The 19945-nt window shown below is 39.4% G+C and overlaps 1 protein-coding gene across 1 annotated transcript in view; it reads left to right on the top strand.

Moving 5' to 3' along the window:
- Positions 1 to 19945, top strand: part of FGD6 (FYVE, RhoGEF and PH domain containing 6) — a 76341-nt gene that overhangs the window by 47611 nt on the left and 8785 nt on the right. Inside the window, 9 exon segments of the mRNA XM_014963299.1 lie at positions 5381 to 5431; positions 7911 to 7969; positions 8084 to 8155; positions 8577 to 8645; positions 10256 to 10339; positions 11409 to 11488; positions 16553 to 16655; positions 17159 to 17305; positions 18124 to 18226. Coding sequence (XP_014818785.1) covers positions 5381 to 5431; positions 7911 to 7969; positions 8084 to 8155; positions 8577 to 8645; positions 10256 to 10339; positions 11409 to 11488; positions 16553 to 16655; positions 17159 to 17305; positions 18124 to 18226 — 768 coding nt within the window.

The following is a 19945-nucleotide window of genomic DNA, read 5'->3' on the forward strand; positions in this document are numbered from 1 at the left end:
TAAAGGGGGGGGGGGGGTGGTGGTGTTGTGGTTTTTTGTGGGGTTTTTTGTGTTTTTTTTTTTTTAATGAAGGAGAAAGGTAATATGGAAAATTGGAGCTAGGAGGGGTAACTGAAAGATATTTCTGCAACTGTGAACTTGTGCAAGCAGCTTTTCCATTTCTCCCCCACCCCCCAGGTGTTTTATCTGTAAAATCCATTTTCTTTTAAAGGTAAAACACATGTTTTTAGTGTACGTTACCAGTAAGCGCTTAAGACTTGTTACGGGGGCACTGTAGGGTGAAGAGCTGGTTTGAGACTAAGAAATCTGGGGCTCTATACCCTGCTCTGGCACTGGCATGTTTAGGTGACCTCAAGCTAGTCATCTCCATGATGCTGTGCTTTCTATTCTGTAAAAGGAGAGCAACGATAGAAGCCGCCTTTGTGAAGTATTTTGAGATGTGTTTGTCGTAAGAGGGGGATGGCTCCTGTAAGGATTTGGAAATACTTAAGGCATTGTTTTTGAAAGCCATTGCTTCTTGATGAGCAATTTAAAAATAGCTTCTGTTTATGTAGTAACTGCAAAATAAAGTGCTCTGTGACCTTTTTTTTTTGGCTCTGTAGCAGCTTGTTGGCATTTCCCCAGCAAGTACTTAGACTAGTGATGCTGTGGGAGATACAGACTTAAGTGTTATACAGCAGTTACCAAGTTATTAATGTTAACTGTTTTCATTTTAATCATCTGATTAAAGTCACAAGTGTTGAAAAAAGGGTGAAAAGCCTTTATTAAATAGACTACTTTGTAGGGTAAAATCATAGCGACGATGAAATCAAACCATGAAACGGCATTTGGGGAGTTGCTTTGTATTTTAAAAGGATACTGACTTTGGGTACGGTATAGACTTGTTATACACTGCAAAATCAGTGGAGCTTTGGATAAGTTCAAAGGTTTTAATTAAAAACATTGAACAGAGGATTGGGATGAAGTAAATGCCTTTGTCGATATACATAGCAAAGCAAGATATGTCAGGGGTGAATGGCACTGAAACAAAACTCACACGCTAAAGGGGAATTCCTCGTGACCATTAACTGTTATTGTGGCTGGGACAGGCTGTTTTAGACCTGAAAAAAACTGTGCTGTGGATGTCCCTAGTCTGCAGACCTTACTGTAGCTGCCCAGCTTTAAATACACCTGCAAATGTGAATGCTATTGGCAGGAACAGGATTGCAATGCTGGCTGCTGATTTAGGGAAGTATTTTCACTTCTTCTGTGGCATCAATGAAAGATGTGAGACTGAGAATTTAATTATGCTGGGCCTGGGGAGTGTTATTTTGGATCTGTTCCATTTTCAGTCTGCTCCATTTGTCGTGTGTTTCTGTTTTTCTTGAGATTCTCACTCTTCCATATCTCTGTGGAAGACCTGTCCACTCTGTTACCCTCCAGCAACTCTCTGTAATATTGAGCAATCTCTATAGAAGCTTGTGCTGGCAAAACCTTTGGAGGACACACGAAATATTTGGATGTGTGGTTGCAGCGGGTGAGATGCAGGGATGCAGCAGCTGCCCGGGCTGAAGGTGGGGGAGATCTGTGGGCCAGGGAGGAAGGGGCAGCGGGTAAGAGCAAGAGAGCGAAAATAATCCAGGAAATGAAGCTGCTCGGCCTGAGTCAGCAGGGATTTCTTCCTATTTAGATGTTCTGTGTCAGTGGGACAGCTTTGTACTGGTAACCTGCTGCTCCACGGTCACATCACAAGATTGTCGCTGTGCTTTGAAGTGGAGTTACTTTTCTGCTAACAAAAGCAGGAGCAGGTGGACTCGTAAATCAGCCAAGGAGAGGCGCAGCTCAGCTGTGTTTCTGGTTAATTATACAGCTTCTCCAGTCCAGCAAGAGAACTTCCGCTCCTCCACATACTGGCCCCGAGCTCTATACAGCAATTATTAGATGAGGTTTGGGGGAGGTTAATTAGAAGCCTCTGGTTTCTGATAGAAAGAAACGAAGAAGAGGTGATTATCTCCCCCCGAAAACCTCTGGTGACTTGAGACTGTACAATATGAACAGGCTCTTCGTTGTTGTAGGATAAACCTCTCTCCCCTTTTTTTCCCTCAACATAAGGTTTGCAGAGAGTCTTTTATTATCCTTAACTGGGCTATAGTGAGGAGAGGCTGAGGGGGGTGAAAAATAAGCCTTTGAGCAGGCTGCTCCTTTGCAGGTCGGAAATAGAGTTGTCAGGCTTGAGGCCAATTATGTGTTGGGGAAGGATTGCTTTGAGTTTAGCTTAATTAAATTAGACAACCTGAGACAAAAAGTAGTTAATGAAGCAGAAGAGAATTTTTAGCAGGGGAAGAAGTGATAGTCACTGCCCCCCAGCAAGAAGGAAGAGAGAATTGCTGGCTGCTTCAGGTAGAAGCAGGGCAAAAGGAAACTTTATTCATCACAGAAGTGCTTTTCTGTTAATTTTTGTTTTGTTTTGGGGTATCCAGCAGAGTTATAAATTTCAGTTTGCCTTTCTGAAGGTATGCTTAAGGTCTTCCTAGTCTGAACAACTAAAGTATATTTCAAAGGGGAAAAATTTTGGCAAAGGCGGCAGATACCATTCCACCTTAATATTTGAGTTCTGTATTTATTTTATCTAGGAATATTTTTGCTAAATTTTTACTGTAACGCTATTCATGTCTGTGAACTCCTCTTGTCTGCATAGTTTAAGCCAGTACCTCCAGAAAGTTGTTGCAAGCACAGAATTTCCACTGTGTATTTGCAGAAGAGACTAAAATATCTGTCCTGATGCTTCTCTGAAGCTGAGTTCTAGGTATGAATGAAGGTCTGCTTACCAGATACACATATGGAATATTAAGATGAAAATTATGTAAGCATTTGTCACTTTCAGGATTTTACAGTTGCAGGTTTTATTGACTGCTTCAGTCTTGTTGTGCAAAAGCTGCCTTCCTTTTTAAATACAGAATTTTAAATGAATGCAGTTGTGTTAAAGTCCCCAATTTTGCTGCTTCTATTCACTGATGGTATGATTTAAAATGCTAGAATATACCCATCAAAAATATGTTTGAGTGATGTAAAGTGTTGTTTTGGGGAACATGTCACAAAGCATGAATATACTAAGTACATTTTTTTTTTTTCCTGTGTTGGGTCTCTGGATTTAAGTTTCCAGGGCAATTACTTTGGATATTAAATTGGACGTCTCTATGTACTAGGGACAGTTCCATGAGTGCCAGCAGTACATTTGCAGATGAATAAATTATACCTGTCTCATCACTTGTTCCCAGCCCATAGAAGTGAACGTGTGCTAGGCAACTTTAAGAAGCTGATATTTCTGTACAAGCTATAAGGACTCATTCTTTATACTGGGAGGTTCTCACTGGAGTCCTTTGTGCTGGCCCTGATGAAGATCAAGTTGCAGTTGTAAAGCTTTAACTTGTTTGCTTTATGGTGGAATTCCAAGACTCCTCTGCCTGGGCAGTATAGCACAGCCCCGGCTTGAGAGAGGACCCGTCAGCAGGCAGGGCAGGAGAGGGCAGCTGGTGTCAGGTTCCTCCAGGTTAAACCAAGTTAAAAACAATGCAAACTCTTCTCAGTTCCTTTTGAAATACCTCCTGTTGACTTTTTTTTTTTTTTTCCTCCTCTCACACCAGCTTCTTACCAGCATAACCCAAGGTGAAGCAAGATGAATTTTGCTTTTCATGGAATATGCGTCCACCTAAATAATACGCTGGAATGCCCAATAGCTACTATAACACAAGATTTTGAGTTTTTTTTTTTTTTTTTCCTCCTCTCACACCAGCTTCTTACCAGCATAACCCAAGGTGAAGCAAGATGAATTTTGCTTTTCATGGAATATGCGTCCACCTAAATAATACGCTGGAATGCCCAATAGCTACTATAACACAAGATTTTGAGGGATGTGAAAGATGCAATATTTATGGAGTGTAGCTGGAGAGGTTTTGGTGCAGTGTCTGACTTGTCTTAAAAGATCACACGTTGACCAGTGCCTGATAATGATCAGACAATACTTTGAGCAGAGCAGAAAGCTGTGTGTGTTCCCGTGGCCCAGCCAGACCTCCCAGTGCTCCCTCCCCACTTCTCTGCAGGAGACCCCAGCCAGTTCCTTTTTCTTCACCCCAACCTGCTCTTCATGCTTCTCTCTTGGATCCTCCCTTAGGTCTTTGCCAAAAAATAAAATTTCAGTGCCAAATATTCCTCTTCCTGTAGTTCTGTTTTTCTCAAAGCTTTCTTGAACTGTGACAAGATTTCTCACTCTTTGTAGTATTTCTACTGCAGAAACATGTTTCATAATTCCCTTTTATTTTTGCATAAGGAAAAGATTACAATACACTGAGCGGTCTCCAAGGGGCATGTATGAAGCAAGACGTCTTATGAAGGCAGGAACAATTGGCTCCTGATCCTTCTTGAGTAGAAGGATGAATTTGGGTAGGGCAAGCATATGGGAGTTGAATTATTTCACTCCTACATGATACTTGTACAACTGCAAAGCTAAAATTGAACACTTGCTAGATTTCATGTGATTACTTTTCAGTAGATCTGCCAGAATCTTAATACCTCATTGAAAAGGTAATTAAAAATCAGTATTTGTTGATATTATCAATCTAACATCTATATTTCTTTGAAAGTTTCTGATTTGGTTTCTTTCCGTTTTAAGCAGTTCAATATTGTGGAGAACAGATGATTGACTTTTTACTGAGGATATATATTAATCTTAAACAGAATATTGTACTTTTTGGTGAACTAGACATTAGACCAGGGAATGGAAACTCGAGGGGGATGTTTTCTTGTATAGTCATACATTTCAAGTTAATTTTAGCTAAGTAAAATAGATTTTAAAACTACCAAGACTTTAATAGATTGAGGGTGCCATCTCGTGGCTGAGGAACTAAATTTGTAATTGAAAACTAAAAATGCCTACTTGAACATTGAGGGGGGAGGTATAATACTTTTATTATTGAAAAATATTTATCATAATCAGATCTTCTGTAATGGACCACTTGGCTCCTATAGACAAGTTAGATGCTCAGGCAAATATCTGTAATGTTCAAAATTTTTTGCATCAGGTTAAAAGTAAATGATTGCAAAAATGTAGTTATTTTTCACTTGCGTGTTTTGTTCTGGAAAAATTTTTATATACAATATAATTTGTCTTTGGAGAAGGCCACTGCTTCAATAACCTTTTCTGAGCAAGATGTGATACACTTTCATTATGGAAATGCTAGTTTTCCTTATGTTACTACTTCGACAGATTTAAAAGATTAAGTAGTAGATCTTTGTGCCATAGATCTGACTGAAAAGCAAATTTCTAGGAAACAGGTGTTTTTTACTACTTTCTGGGACTGTTTATTCCTTTAACAAAACTATCTATTTTTTTTTCTTTATACAGATTATTTAAAGAATCTTTTAGAAGAATCTGCAGACTATAGGGATACTAAAGGTAAATGTCTCTTTAAAGAAATAACAATTTATGTACATATGATGTTTCTAAATTTCAAATGCACGCAGAATGCTAAGTCAGTAATAGAAATGTTTCTATTTAGTTCTAAGTTTCTCAGCAGAGATACTGAAAGATTGCAAGCTTGTATTTCAAAAATGCCTGGAGCTTACAGTGGTATCAGCTCACCCTTGAGTTGAAACCAAGAGATAAGAGTGAAGTTCCACAGGCAGTTTAAGCGGATATTTTCAGCACTGCTATTGAAAGAGAGAGTCCTTGCATCTGTAGACCTTTCATGATAGGCAGTCTGGTCTCCCCCAGCTATGAGCCTTTCTGGCCCCCTCCTCCCTCTTTGTGCCAGGACAAGTGTTGGTGTGGTGGGAGTGAAGGAGATCAAGGAGCTGCTCTGGGTTATATTTAACTTGAGGAGTTCTCCAGTTTGACTTGTCACATGTTGCACAAATACAAGTGACTTCCACAACTTTGTCTGCATGTTGGGGAAAAGGAGATAAGAGGAAACTGGAAGGAATGGTTGGTGACAGAAGAGAACAGGACTAGGTGTTTCATGGCAGTTTGGGATTAAGCTGGTTTAACTCAAGTGTAGCAATGCAGGCAGTGCACATTCAGGCTATTTCCTTCTTCCATGCATGGGCCCCAGCAGTACTAAAAATGCTCCTAGTTCATGTTTCCGTTTCCTTTGCATGAGCCTCTGTCACTTATTTCAGTCTCTTTAGTGACATTTGTGCAAGCCCTAGGTTTGTGCAATACTAGGTTTGGTTATGGTTAATATTATTGGAAAACAACCCCGAACAACACAGTTCTTCCTGATGACCTTCATTTGAATACACTGCTCCAGCTAAGTGGTATAAGAAGTGGAATGCTCTTCCCTGCCAAAAAACACTTTGTTTATGGACTTTGACCCTATAGATTATTTTATGTTGTTGTTTAGATTTGTTTAGTCTTGGCTGTATAAGTAGTCCAGAGATTCTGGAACTTTCCCTTCAATAACCAGCAAATTTTCTCTAAAATTCTTCAATCTTTCTTGAAGACAATGAGTAAAATTTTTAGGTTTTAACAGATATAATAGCTAATAGATGAAGGAAAGCATAACAAAAAATTCAGGTACTAATTCCTGTCTTTGTGAATTGAGCTAAATTTCCCTTCATTTTCTTTCAAGCAGATGGGAGCTGGCGGGTGTTTTGCCTGGAGCAGCTCCAACAGTTCCTAGTAGGAGACCACCAGCTATTTTTCAGCAGGCTTAGTTGACATCATGACATCTATATCTAAACTTAAATTTTGATCAAATGCTTGATACGTTTTATGCCTTTTAACTGTTTGACGCCTGTGCTTGTGTTGCCTTGGTTCATGAAAATCTTAAACAAAAATTCTCCTTGATTTGGGAGGAGCTTTTTGTTCACACCTCAGTTTAGTTTCTTATATGGCTTCATGGACATTCTGAACCTTTCAGTTCAGAAAGCTGTATCTTTTAACATGCTTTGTTTCTGCGTATGAACTCAACCAAAAGGGAAGCATATACATTCTACTAATATTCTAATGATTATCTGGAAAAAAGCCCCAAGGCACTGGTTTCACCTAGTTTGGTAGGCTTTTCTGTGGACTTTTAAGCAAATGTAGTTGCTTTATTTGAAGTGTCTGCCTGCACTTCAATTATTCAGAAAGTGCTAAATGCTTTAGAGATTACATTTTATCAGAGCAGTTGTTCTAGCTTTCAATTAAATGAGTCTTTTTTTTTTTTCCTACTTAAGTAAATTACAGGTTTTTGGGTAAGATCCTTGGATGGGTTCTCTCATATACACTCACAGTTCAGTAATTTACATAATTCTTTTATGTAACCCCTTTTTGCAGTTACACCTTAATATTACAGTCGAGTTGCTAGTTATTAAATATCAATGCTTAATAAAACCCCTCATCTTTAACTCTTCTCTTACAGAGATTTTTTTTCCCTGATATTAAAAGTTTGACATTTAGAAATTCAAACTTTATATTATAGTTATCTTGAGATTAGCAAAACTAAAGGCAGAAGAAAGAAATCACAAAGATTTGGATTATTTTTCTAGGTAGTCTTCCATGACTGGCACTGGAGGCAGTTGTGTAAAATGGAAAAAACTTAATCTCTACATAGTCTTATTTAAAATGTTAACTTGTCTGCTGTAAGTAGAGATATTGAAAATAAAGTAATTCTTTGTGTGAGAAACTGCAATTTAATTTTGCTTGTGGACTGCTTTGATTAGCTGTAAGAAATCATTAACACTGTTGGTTGAAGCAATGACTTGCTAGGGCACTTATTAAACCATGTTCCAAAGACTTTGGGATCTGTGGGCAGTGCTCCCTAATGCAGTGACTGTACCATCAGGTCCTTGAATCTTGGCGTGATGTAGAAAGGCAATATTGTAGCTGTGCTTTGTATCATACCGGTGCTATTTAGTCAGTATAACCAAAGCATCATTTCTTCATCCTTCAGATGCTTTAGCTGTTGTCATAGAAGTTGCAAACCATGCCAATGACATCATGAAGCAGGGAGTAAGTATTTTGACTTAATGAAGTTGGTTGAGTAAAGATTTTTATTTTTTTTTTTAAATAAAAATGTCATGGATGCAAGGGCAATTACTTACCTTTTGCTCTTTCTCCCTGTAGGATAACTTTCAGAAACTCATGCAGATTCAGTACAGTTTAAATGGACACCATGAGATTGTGCAGCCAGGAAGGGTAGGTCCTCCAGGTGGCATTCAGCAGATTGCAGTAAAAGTGCAGCACAGATGATATGCAAGCAACTGAAGCTGGTGTATACTGAGAAGAAAAAATATGATTCCTTGCCAGATCTTGCAGGCAGATTTTTTTTTATTTTTTTTTTATTTTATTTTTTTTTTTTACTCAAGCTTAAATCTTGTATTTGTCATGGTTTCAAGTGCAGCGTGGAAAACTGTAATGCAGCCATTCACACTCACTTCCAGAGAAACCAAAGGATGAGAAGCCTTTCTCATAAAGGGAACCTTGAATCCCCAAACTTCTGCAGCACTTCGAGTGTAGTAGTAGTAGTAATAATAATGATGATGAAGAAGTCAGCTTATTTGTATGGCTTGTGCCCTGAAAAGCACAAGGTTTTGAATTGCTTGTTTTAATTTGCTAGGTCTTTCTGAAAGAGGGAACACTGATGAAGCTGTCCCGGAAGGTCATGCAGCCTCGAATGTTTTTTCTGGTAAGATGCTGTGTATCTTACTGTGTGCCTAACACTAGAGTAATATCAAGCAGTTGAAACATTACACTGCAAGCATAAGTAACTAATAACTTAAGGTAGTGGAAAAAATGACCAGTTGTTGCTGTTCTAGTTGCTCAGTTCTAATTTAGAGAGATTATCTCTTGCATATACAGTAATTTTAATAGAAAACCATTCCCCCCTCAAATGTACACAATGCTTACTTAAAATTTGAACACTTCTATAAGAAGTTATCTGTAGTACTGTGAAAATTAAAACAGTAACTCCATCCCACTTAGCCGTACCAGATCTTAAAAACTACAAGTCTGCATCTGCCATTGCACCCTCCTCTCCTTCCCCTGCACAAGCCTCCTGCATCCTGAGCAGAGCAGTGGGCTGGAAGTTAAGTGCTGGCTTCTCTTCCTGTCTCCACTGCTGCTTTGTTTTGAAACTCCTGTGCATCTCTGAAGTTTCTGTTTCCACTTGAACCTTTTGTTTATCTCTTCTATTTAGACAGTAAAGCAACTGTTGTCCTGTATACTTTGTGGCATTATTTGTCCCCAGTCCTGGCTGAAATCTGTCTTTTAATTACTGTAGTACGAATAAATATTTCCCTGTGTATGTATCCTAAACTTGCAAGTGCCTATCTTAAGCTCTGGAGATGACTTTGAAGCACATAAAGCACTGAGATAACTGCTAATGATATTGGTTAAGGTAATAATCTGAAAGAAAAGGTGCTATCTCAAGCTGGACTTCCCAAATACGATGTTGCTAATTTTACTGTATCTAGTTTGGATTTTCTTTGGTTTGGGTTTTGTTTTTTTGGGGGGTACTGGTTTGGGGTTTTTTTAGATATAAAAGGTGCAGGCAAGTGTTTATATCTTTAGACACTGAAGCAGTGATTTTTCCATTGATCACATTGTGAAGATTTAGTAAGGCTCACGAAACATTTAGTTATTTTGCAAAGAACTTCATAGCAAAAACTCATGAGACAGTTCAGTTTTCTGGTCTGTGCTTATGTGCAGTAAATGACGTTTGGATCCATGTGTAGAACAACACAGAAAATAAAAAAAATAATCTTAATAGCTGTACAGTAAGTGCACTGAATGAAGCCAAGTCTGGCAGAACAGGAAATAAACAGTAGATGCCCATGTAAACAGGTAAAATTCACATGGCACTTATGGATATGTTTGTCATTATAATCATAAGTTGCTAATCTTAATTCTGCCATCTCTGAGTTTCTGGAATGTTTTGGTTTGTTTGAATGGTTAATTCTAATAGCCTTTTAAAGTAGTTTGTTATACAATATAGCTGTGTACACGAGAAACATTTCTGTCCTTTTTGACAGTCTGTTCTTTGACATCCGTGCACTGTTTACTCATGTGCCAAATGTATATTTACACAAGGAGGATATAAATAGACACCTATTGTTATCTAAATTCATACATGAAAATATTTTTTGGGTCCTAAGTGGAATAATGGGAAGTAGAAGATGCCTTTCTGGACAATTGATCTCAGTCCTGTATGAGTTCTGTACTTCCACTAAAACGTATCTGAAATTATCTGTCTCTAAAAGTCATTAGTCATTAAAAAACATTACTTCTGTATTACAGTTCAATGATGCCTTGTTGTATACTACTCCAGTTCAGTCAGGGATGTATAAACTCAACAACATGCTGTCGCTGGCTGGAATGAAGGTGAGTCACTTGTGAAAATTAGTCTTTCTCCAATTCTATTTAAACTCAGGCCTTCAAATTTTCAAAGTGCAAATATGTTTGTCATTGGAAATAAATATTAAAAATGCTTATATTGCAGAAGTGTCCTACGGGCTTAACCTTTCTTGCATAATATCGTCTGTGGCATTGCTGCCTAGGTTTCCCTAAATGACTCTGTTGCCACAGGGTCACCTCACCTGCATTTCATCCAGTATTGGCCTGCTACGAAACAGTCTGCCTGCTTATTTTTTGTGTTGTATTTTGTTTAGAATGCCTCACTTTGCCTTGTAGCTGCTCTTTATTACCCACGCCCAGAGATTAGGCATCTCTGCCCGATAAGCTTCTGGTAGATCAAATCTCCGTGGCTTATAGAGATCTGATAACTGTGAGAGAAGATAGGGCTTTTGTTTCTGAGCCTTTGTGAAAAGCATCAAAGTTAAGCCCTGAGCCCCTCTGGGTAGTGATAAGGGACACGAACACCATATATTGACACTTAGTGGGAATCCAGTAACTTGTCTCTGGTCCTGTCAGAGAAAACCAGCAAGCCCAGCTGAAATGCAGATCTGGTGCCCAGGTCCAAGCTTTTGCAGGCAGAGCCGCAAAATCTCTTCCGCCAGCAGATGTCTCGTGGTGGCTCAAAACCACTCTTAACTTCTGAACCTCCTTATGTTTGAAACTTGGTGCCCAGAAGGATCAGCAGGGTGATTCAGCCCTTGGGGGTATGGGGCAGGTGCCCACTCTGGAGTAGACCGGTGGACTACATCTTGTCCTGCAGCAGCAGCAGTGCCTTTTTTTGCCCAGTTGCAAGAGGTACTTACAGGGCAATGGGCCTGGGCATGTTGAAGCACAGCAGGAGGTGTCAGACAGCTCTTCAACTTCATCCCCCTGGATGTCTACAGTGTCTGGACTGGTGTATGATCTTTTGAGATTTTGCTTTCCAATGTACCCCTTCTGCAATAAAAACATAAGAGATTTTACAGTAAGTAAAACATAAAGCAACTATAACAGTACCATTTTAGTTTTAGTGTAAAATTTTCTCTCTCGATTGAAGGTTAAAAAGCCAACCCAGGAAGCATATCAGAATGAACTGAACATTGAAAGCGTAGAGAGATCCTTCATTCTTTCAGCAAGGTAAGCCTTACCATTGAATAGTGATTTTTTTAAAGCATGTGATTTCAAACAGGCCAATTAAGCTTTTTATAGCTCATTTTGCACTTATGTAATGAAAAGTTACCCTTGACTAGAGTAATTACAGAATAGAGGGAATGACAGATGGGTGTCTGGAAATAAGGCAGGCTTTGTTTGAATTCACTTTTGTTCACATTCAAAATCTGATTTTGAAAAATTGAAGTTTATTTTTAAATGGGACAGCAGAAAGGGAGCCTGGTCACATGTAATAAGTTTCATAGATACCATATGAATTTGTAGTCTCTAGTACAGTTCACTCTGACTTGTAAGGAAGACTGCCCACTGTGAAGTGATGGATAGAAGAACAAAGGCTACAGTAAATGTGGCTGGTATTTGAGCAATTTGGGCTTAAGGCTGCAGCTGGTCGGGATTCTGCTCTCCTCAAGACAGTTAAATGTTAATCAGAGTGAAAAAAACTCTTGCTTGGTTCCTCCTGTTCATCTTAGCTTCACCTCCAGAAGCTTTAAGTAAATTGAAAAATTATCCTCTTGCTGCCTTTCCTTGAGAGGAACAAGAATTAAAATTGTTTCAGTTCAATTCATTTTAGGCTTTGCTTTTCAGTATCTTTTTGTTCTTCCAAAGTTGCTGATGTGCTCTGTCAGTGCATTAACAGGGCAGAATATGAAGCATGACAATAAATTTTGATATTATTATTGATATCTAAAATAAATTGGAAGAAGTCATCCTGGTCTTTTAGCTAAAATACTTGTGCAATTGAAACAAGAAGTGGATCTCAGTGAACCTGAAAGTATGGAAATGGCAGCAATTACTGGAGTGGTGCTTGTTTTTACCAGAAAACCATATTCTCCATGTGGCAGCAAAAGGATATGTGGCCACTAAACCAGAGCAGCTCTGGTCTGCCTCAACTGAGATGCCTTTAGCAAAAACCTGTTTTTGTGGATTGTTGTTTTTACTGGGTTTGAGTTGGAGTTTTACATGTTCTGACATTTGTGACAGTGGTGATACCAATGAAGGAAGACATGTTTTCTCTTTTGTTTAGCAAAGCTGAGGAAGGGCAGACTGCCTCTTTTTATGTGACCTTGTAAATACCAACATGAGGATCTCTGCACAAAGATAGCAATATCTCTAGCTGAGGGGTAAACCAAGGTTAACCTCGTCAGAGTAGTCAAAGGAAGTAGCTCAATTGTCTGAGCAGCAGTTATTTATAACAACAGACTTGAAAGGAGTATTTTTGTATTTTCCCAACAAATTTAAATGTTTCTTATGCTTCTTTTGCACACCAGGGGAAAATAAAGATGTCTTTCACAGTTTAGGGTATGATTCTGCTCTAGTGTAGTATGAGGAGGTCTGTGCTGCTGAGGTGCCTCAATGACTGGGTGTCACACAGATACATGAAGACATTTATGGGATTGCAGCAGGCAATGTAGGTTTATCTCTGCTTGACTTGAAATAGCATTTCACTTTTAATTAGGTTGTTTTAAAAATATTGTAAAAAAAAAAATAAATTTTTGGAACTGTGAAAAGATTATCATCTTGAAATACAACCAACCTATTTTCAACAAAACAGGACAGACTTGTCTTTTTGAGGAACTAAGTGGTAGATTAAAAGCAGCTTCCATGAAACACATGCTGGTCCATGGGGAAAACACCTATGTATAACATTCTCCTCAAATTGGGCAGTCTGTGACATGCTTTTGCCTTGACCTTGAAATTACTGGAATTACCCTCACGTTACCAACTACAGCTGCTCTGATTTGCTCTTTCTTTTTTAGCATTGTTGATCTTGCATCTTTGGAAAGCGTTTGGCTCTGTTATATTTATACTTGCTGGAAACTCTGTGTGTGCAAGAGCCCTAGGTAACACAACAGTGACAGAGAGGGGTTGCATTTGCTTGGCATGAAGGAGGTGCTGGGGGCCCCAGGTGTGAATGAGGATTTTCAGATTGTTATCTGTCTGTAAGTGAGGCCTGGGTCTGTGGTGGTGTAGGAGGGAAACAAGTGAAAAATTACCAGCAAGAGGTGCTTGCATAGATTTTTTTCCAATTAATTATATTATTCCTATTGATAAATATCCTGGATGTGAAGAGAATCACTATCTCGTCAATACAGACTGTATCTTCCTTTTGACAATACCTCATTCTAACAGCTTCCTGGCTCCTATGTGGCAAAAACCTCAATTACAAAACTGTTCAAATTAATCTCACAGACACTGGAGACAAATTTCACTTCTGTGCTTTTTCAAATAATAAGCATTATGTGGAGTGCACGCTGAAGAAGAGATTCTGAAATGCTCCTGGGGACAGAGCTGAGGAGGGGAGCAATTGAGCTGGTGAAAAATTGCTAGTATTAAAATGTAAACCAATTAATAACAGAAGTATAGATTGATGCCTAGACAAGAGTCTTTGTCACTTCAGGTTTAGTTTTACGGACTGCCTCAGTGTTCTGTGTTATCTAGTCTGGGTCGAGGTTTCAGTTTCCCTGGGATATCTGTAGGAATGTGTATTGTTTTACACGGCACAATGCAGCATTGTACTAGAAATCTCTTGATCAGAGAAACAAGTTAGCGCATCTGCACTCTACAGAAGTAAAGCTTCAAAACAATAGTTGTGCCAGCCTGACGTGGTCTGAGGCCAGCTGGCCCCGTCCCCCTCAATAAAGCTCCCCCTCAAAGAGCTGCCCCAGGCAGACAGAGCTGCATCGCCCCCCCTAACACAAGGAGGGCTCAGGCAAGACTAGCTCAGCTGGGAGAGGTGCCCTAAGGCTCTGATTCTGGAAATTAGATGGGTATATTTCTGTGAGCTGCTCACTCCGTGTGCCCCTAGCACACGCATTTCCCAGCAATAACAGTTGCTGGGGCTCTGTGCAGTCCATTTAAAATTTTCTACTGTTTTGTTAAATCTCAAATAAATAAATAATAGTAATTTAATAAAACCCACCCAAACTAAGAAAACCCTGCAATCTTTAGTGAACGAAATGATTTTTGAAAGGATGCACCAAACCCTGGAGGTGCAGTGAGGGCAGCGGTAGGGCTGTGCAGCTGTGGGGGAGGGCTGGCAGCCACAGCAGAAAAAACACTGCCTATTTTGCTGCAGCAAACCATTACATCAACATTCGGTTGCCGATGGGCACCGCCTTTGCTCTGAAGTTCTGAAGGACTGTAAACAACCCTAAAGGCTAGCGCTAGCCAACCTAGCAAGTGTGAGCTCCCTGCTGAAATATTAGGGCGTAAACCGTGTAGCTCATTGTGAGAACAGCCCTATACGTGGCAATCCCCTCATGATGGGGGATGCTTAATCTCCAAAAAACGTGCCAACTTTAGATTCTATTAATATAGTTTTAGGAACCTAATTAAATGTAACCACATTTTGAAAAAGCCAAAGGAGTTGATTAGTTATGAGTGTTACGTAGCTAATGCAGAACAGTTGTTCTTCATAGACGAGGAAGCAAAGGTGAATAAACTGAACAAAATGTTCTGCTCTGAGTGTGAGATATTGGAACAGACAGTAATGCATTGCTTTGCCCTTGCTTTTATCTTATTTCCTCTCCTTTTTTTCTGATTTTGTTGCTGTGTGCAACAAAATCTTTCTTTTCCCTTGTGCCCCTCAGGCTTCCCTCTGATTCTGTATAGTACTCAGTTTCATCCAGTTCAAAACCCCGGCTATTTTCCTTCAAGATTCAAAGGTGATCAAAGCTTCCAAATTCACCTACAGAAACCATTAGCAGTAATTGGTGTTGCACACCTAATTTGTGTAAATCACTGCTTTCCTCTGTGCTAACTTTCCTTTTTATACATTCATCATGTTCAATTGCTTGGTTTAAAAGAAAATAATTTATTTGATACTGTTTAAGAAGTGGAGAATAAAAAAAAAAAGTTGTTAGTAAATATTGGTTTAAATTTCATAAGCCCTTTTTAAGCTGGCATGGCATCTCAAACAAGTGATCTAGCTGTTCCTCTGCCACAAAACTGCATCTTCCTTCCTCAGAGCACCCTCCGTGGTGCTGCCCAAGTAGTTGTTCAGCTGAGTGATGAACCCAGTCGGTAAATTGATCCAGAGGAAGGGCAGGTCGATGGCTTGCTTTAATACGGATTTGGTTCCCAGTTCAGCTCAATGCACTTATAGCCCACTGCATAGCATAGTGTGCGTTCTGGCACAAAGGACAAAATAAGACCTAGTGTCTGAGAGGGACCCCAGTAGGTTGCCCTTTGTGGCCGCAGCAGCGTGGATTTACATAAGATGAAAGTAGTGGTGGGCCCGTGGCCTCAGGAAGAGCTTTTGGCCTTGCACATAATCCAGTAGAGCTGCAGGCTCCCCCTGTGCCAGGCGCTCCTGGTTCTCCCTGCTCCCTGTCCCATGCCACTTCAGCCTAGCACTTTCCTTGCACTTGGTTAGTGATCCACCAGCTGTGGGATAAAGACATATACAGTAAGCTCATCTGTTATCTCTTTGGATTAGCTGATCCAATGGAAAAAAAATGGAAAAAACCAATTATTTCAGTGATTTGGTAGGAGCCAACAGTCAGGAGCACAAGGATGGGGAAGAGCCAGAGTGTTTTTTCTGACAGAAGCTTGGGGTTTCATAGGGTTGGGTATAACAAACTGCACCTTGAGACAGAAGGAAGTGGGGAAAAAAAAGCTTGCTGAAATTTCAGAGTCCCTCTTGAGAGGGGGGGCCCATGCCTTTGTTCTGGGAACATCATTTGCAACAGTGTTACTCAAGCTATTCAAGGGTCCAGGGAGGAGGGGGAAGAAATGACATGCAAGCCTTGAAACAATCACAGGGTATTTTGGAAGGAGGAAAGGGAGGCAGGGAGGGAATACGCATTATAACAACAGACACTGAAATCTTTTTAGAAATCAACACAAATAACTTGATGCCTTGGGAGCAGTAAAAACAAAAATAATGCTAGTTTCAGTAGGAACTGGAGACGGTCTATAAAACTAAAATTGCACGAGGGTAAAGTCAATGTGTAATAAAGCTAATGGAATTCTAATTGACTTATAAATTTAAATGTTAAAAATAATATTTTTTTTTTTTTACTCCAACAGTTCTGCTACAGAAAGAGATGAGTGGTTAGAAGCTATCTCCAAGTCCATTGAAGAATACACAAAAAAGAGAATCACATTTAATCCCACCAAAAGTCTTGAAGAGGTATGTCACCTCTTGTTGGCTTGTTTCCTTTTTGCGTATAAAGTTTCTTTGCAGGTGTTTAGAAAAACAAGAGGCATTCCATGATGAATAATAAAACAGGATGGTAAATGATAAGTGAACAGATGATATAGCAGAATGATACTTCATAATGTTATCAACTTCATAAATTTAAAATTCTTTTCTTCCAAAAAATCCAAACCAGCTTTCTCAGTTCTCTCTGTAATCTTGCAAACAGAAAGATGAAATGAAAAGATTTTAAAATATAGCAGCTATTGATATCAATAGGCTGGTAAAGCTTGGTAGTCACACAAGTCTTTTTTAACTAATTAAATGCTACTCTGTCTTCAGGCTTGCATTATAATGGTCGCTGATGAAATAGTCGATAACATTTTAGACCATGGCAATTTATCAGAGAAGGCTTTCCAACATAATTAGAGTTAACCTATAATCACTGATAAATATCAATCTTATTTCTTACCGCTTGAATGTAATGGTTCTCTCAGGCAGATCCAGAGAAACAGGAAGAAGACAGTCCACTGGGATCAAAGGCTCCCATCTGGATCCCTGATACTAGAGCCACTATGTGTATGATCTGTACAAGTGAATTCACTTTGACGTGGAGAAGGCATCACTGCAGGGCATGTGGAAAGGTTGGGCAATTTTGTGATTACCTTTTCTGTCAGTCATTCAGGTTCCTTGTGTGACAAATAGAGATGGAGCCTGATTGCACTACTACATCAGTTCTAACAGAACACTCTACTATGACACAATTATATGGATTAAAAAAAACATGTTGGGTTGCGGTTGTTTTGATATTTTTTTTTTTTGAGTAAGGTGTGATAATGCGTGTTCAATTTTTTAACCAGTACATGTCCCTTATTTTGCACTTTGGAGTACTATTTATGGTTGCCTTCTGCTTCTGCAATTATGTAGTACAAACAAAGAATCTTAGCTGAAATGAGAAAAATACCTTCATCACTGTTTTTTAAGATAAATGATGATTTTGTTTTTAAGTTACTACCAATTTATTTTATATTTAACGCATATGAAAGGTATATCTAATAAACCTTTATTTTTCTTTTTTTAATCTAGTGAGAATACAGAATTCAATGCAGTTGAGACATCTGTGTTGTGGAGAAAATATCAAAAGAACAATGACTTTTTGGTTATTTCTTTAAAAGCTTATGATTTAAACAGTTCAGTAGCACAGTAGGCTTACTCTACTTTTCACGGATTGTTAACATTAGCTTATTGACTTGTGTAATTCAGTGATTTTATTCTATTTAAATTTTTATCATTTAGAGGAGGAAATAGCAGCATGTTGAACATAATGAAAAGCAAAGACCTTAAACCATTTTCAATATAAAATAGTGCCTATTTCAGGTTCTGTTACAGGCTTAACAGTACTGAAGCATTTGGTGATTTACAGCTGCTTATCATGTACAATAATGCTTTTATCTGTTTCCAGATTGTTTGTCAAGCTTGTTCATCAAATAAACATGGTTTAGACTATATGAAAAACCAGCCAGCAAGAGTATGTGATCATTGCTTCAGGGAGCTACAGAAACAAGGTAAAGAAAATCTGCACAAACTATCTGTCTTACTTTTGTGGCCCTTATTAACATGCTATGTCTGTGTCTCATCTTTACTGATGGGTTCAAGTGCCTAATTCTGCTAGTGCCTGAAAAGTAGCAGGCATCTGAGGTTGTAAGAGCCCAACAAGTCTCTGTGGAGTAAGCTAGGAAGTGAATTTGCAATACATTGGCTCTTCCTTCCTGAAACATGCATGCATTTCCCTACGATAATAACATATAGCTTATGCTGCTTTCTTTTTGAGATAACTAGCTCTTTACATTGCTTTTCATTAATCATGGGGTACAAGTACACATTAAAGTCCTTGCAGCTTATCGTGACCTCCCAGTGGGTTCACATGTAGTTTTACTCTCTGTAACTTGTATGCCTGTAAACTTCATTTTTGCCAGCCAAGCTGCTGAGATAGATAGCTGAAGTTCTGGGGCTCTGTAAATTTACTGAAGCTGAGTCTCTTCAGCCTCAAGCCTCGGCTCATCTGGAATTCAAGAAGGTGGCATATCTGCACCTCATTTCCAAGGGAAAACTCCTAACCATTGCCCACTGGCAACATGGATTTCAAAGCGAAGCACCCCAGCTACAGCTATTTCATTGAAACACTTTCAGAGAATGCTGGCAAGCAGGGGGGAGATAGCCTGGTGGTAATAACATTTGCTTAGAGAGAAGGTCCAGGCTCAGTTTCCTTCTCATCCTCAAATCCGTCTCTTTGAAGAGCTTCACATCATTATGCAGAAACAAATGTAAAATCAATGGAGGCACCTCCCAGTGAGATGGGAATCCAGTCAAATCTCACAAGACTTGCTCTGAATTTGGACTAGAGTCCAAAGACTAGTATAAAATATGCAAACATGCCCTAAGCAGGGACAGAATCAGTTTGCAGCCATTCCCTCTGGCAGAGGCTCCAGTTTGAGACAAGCTTTCTAGGGTATCAGGAAACCTGTGATGCCCCAGTGAAAAAATCAAGCTATGGCTTCCAACGTGCTGGGGTGACATTTGTCTCGGGGAAGTGGAAAGCAGCATGGACAGCCCTTGAAGTGGTGGTGGGAGCCTGCAATGATGGGGAAGGTGGATTGTCTGGCCCACCTGTAGGTCTCTGTGTTGGGCACTAGAGGCTGCTGTGCTGCAGGCAATGGCGAGTGCTTCTAGCTGGGAAAAGAGCTGCAGAGCAGGTACCATGCAGCTGGCAATCTGGTTATTCTTCTAATCTGCTTATTATTTCCGAGCCTTGCTATGTTCAGGGACAACTCTAGAAGTAGATTTAATGAAGCTACTCATTCCAGGCTGGGCTGTAAAATAGTGGTGGGTGTTGCTAGAAAAGGGGGTTTTAAGGGAGTGAAGCGTTGCAGAAGTCTTCCAAGAGAGATGAAGGAACTGCCTGTGGCAGTGGAGAAAGACAGCACATTTGCTGGAGATGGGATTCTTCAGAAGTGTGTGTGTGATGGCATCAGGCTGAAGAGGAGCCCTACAGCATCCATAATGGGAAAAAGCTGAGAAGATAACAGATGTAGAGAATTGAAGGACTGAGAGTTGGGCAACAGAGGTAAAGCACAGACTGAAATGTAGAGGACAGGTCTAAAAATTTGGTGTGATTTTTAAGACTTAATTTTCACCCTGCTTCAAGAAACATCAAGAACATCAAGAAAACAGACTTTGAAAACAAACAAAATCAATCAGTTTAGTTTTAAATTTGCGGTTTTTTA

The sequence above is a fragment of the Calidris pugnax genome, unplaced genomic scaffold (genome assembly GCF_001431845.1).
Source record: "Calidris pugnax isolate Ruff unplaced genomic scaffold, ASM143184v1 scaffold44, whole genome shotgun sequence".
Taxonomy (NCBI): domain Eukaryota; kingdom Metazoa; phylum Chordata; class Aves; order Charadriiformes; family Scolopacidae; genus Calidris; species Calidris pugnax.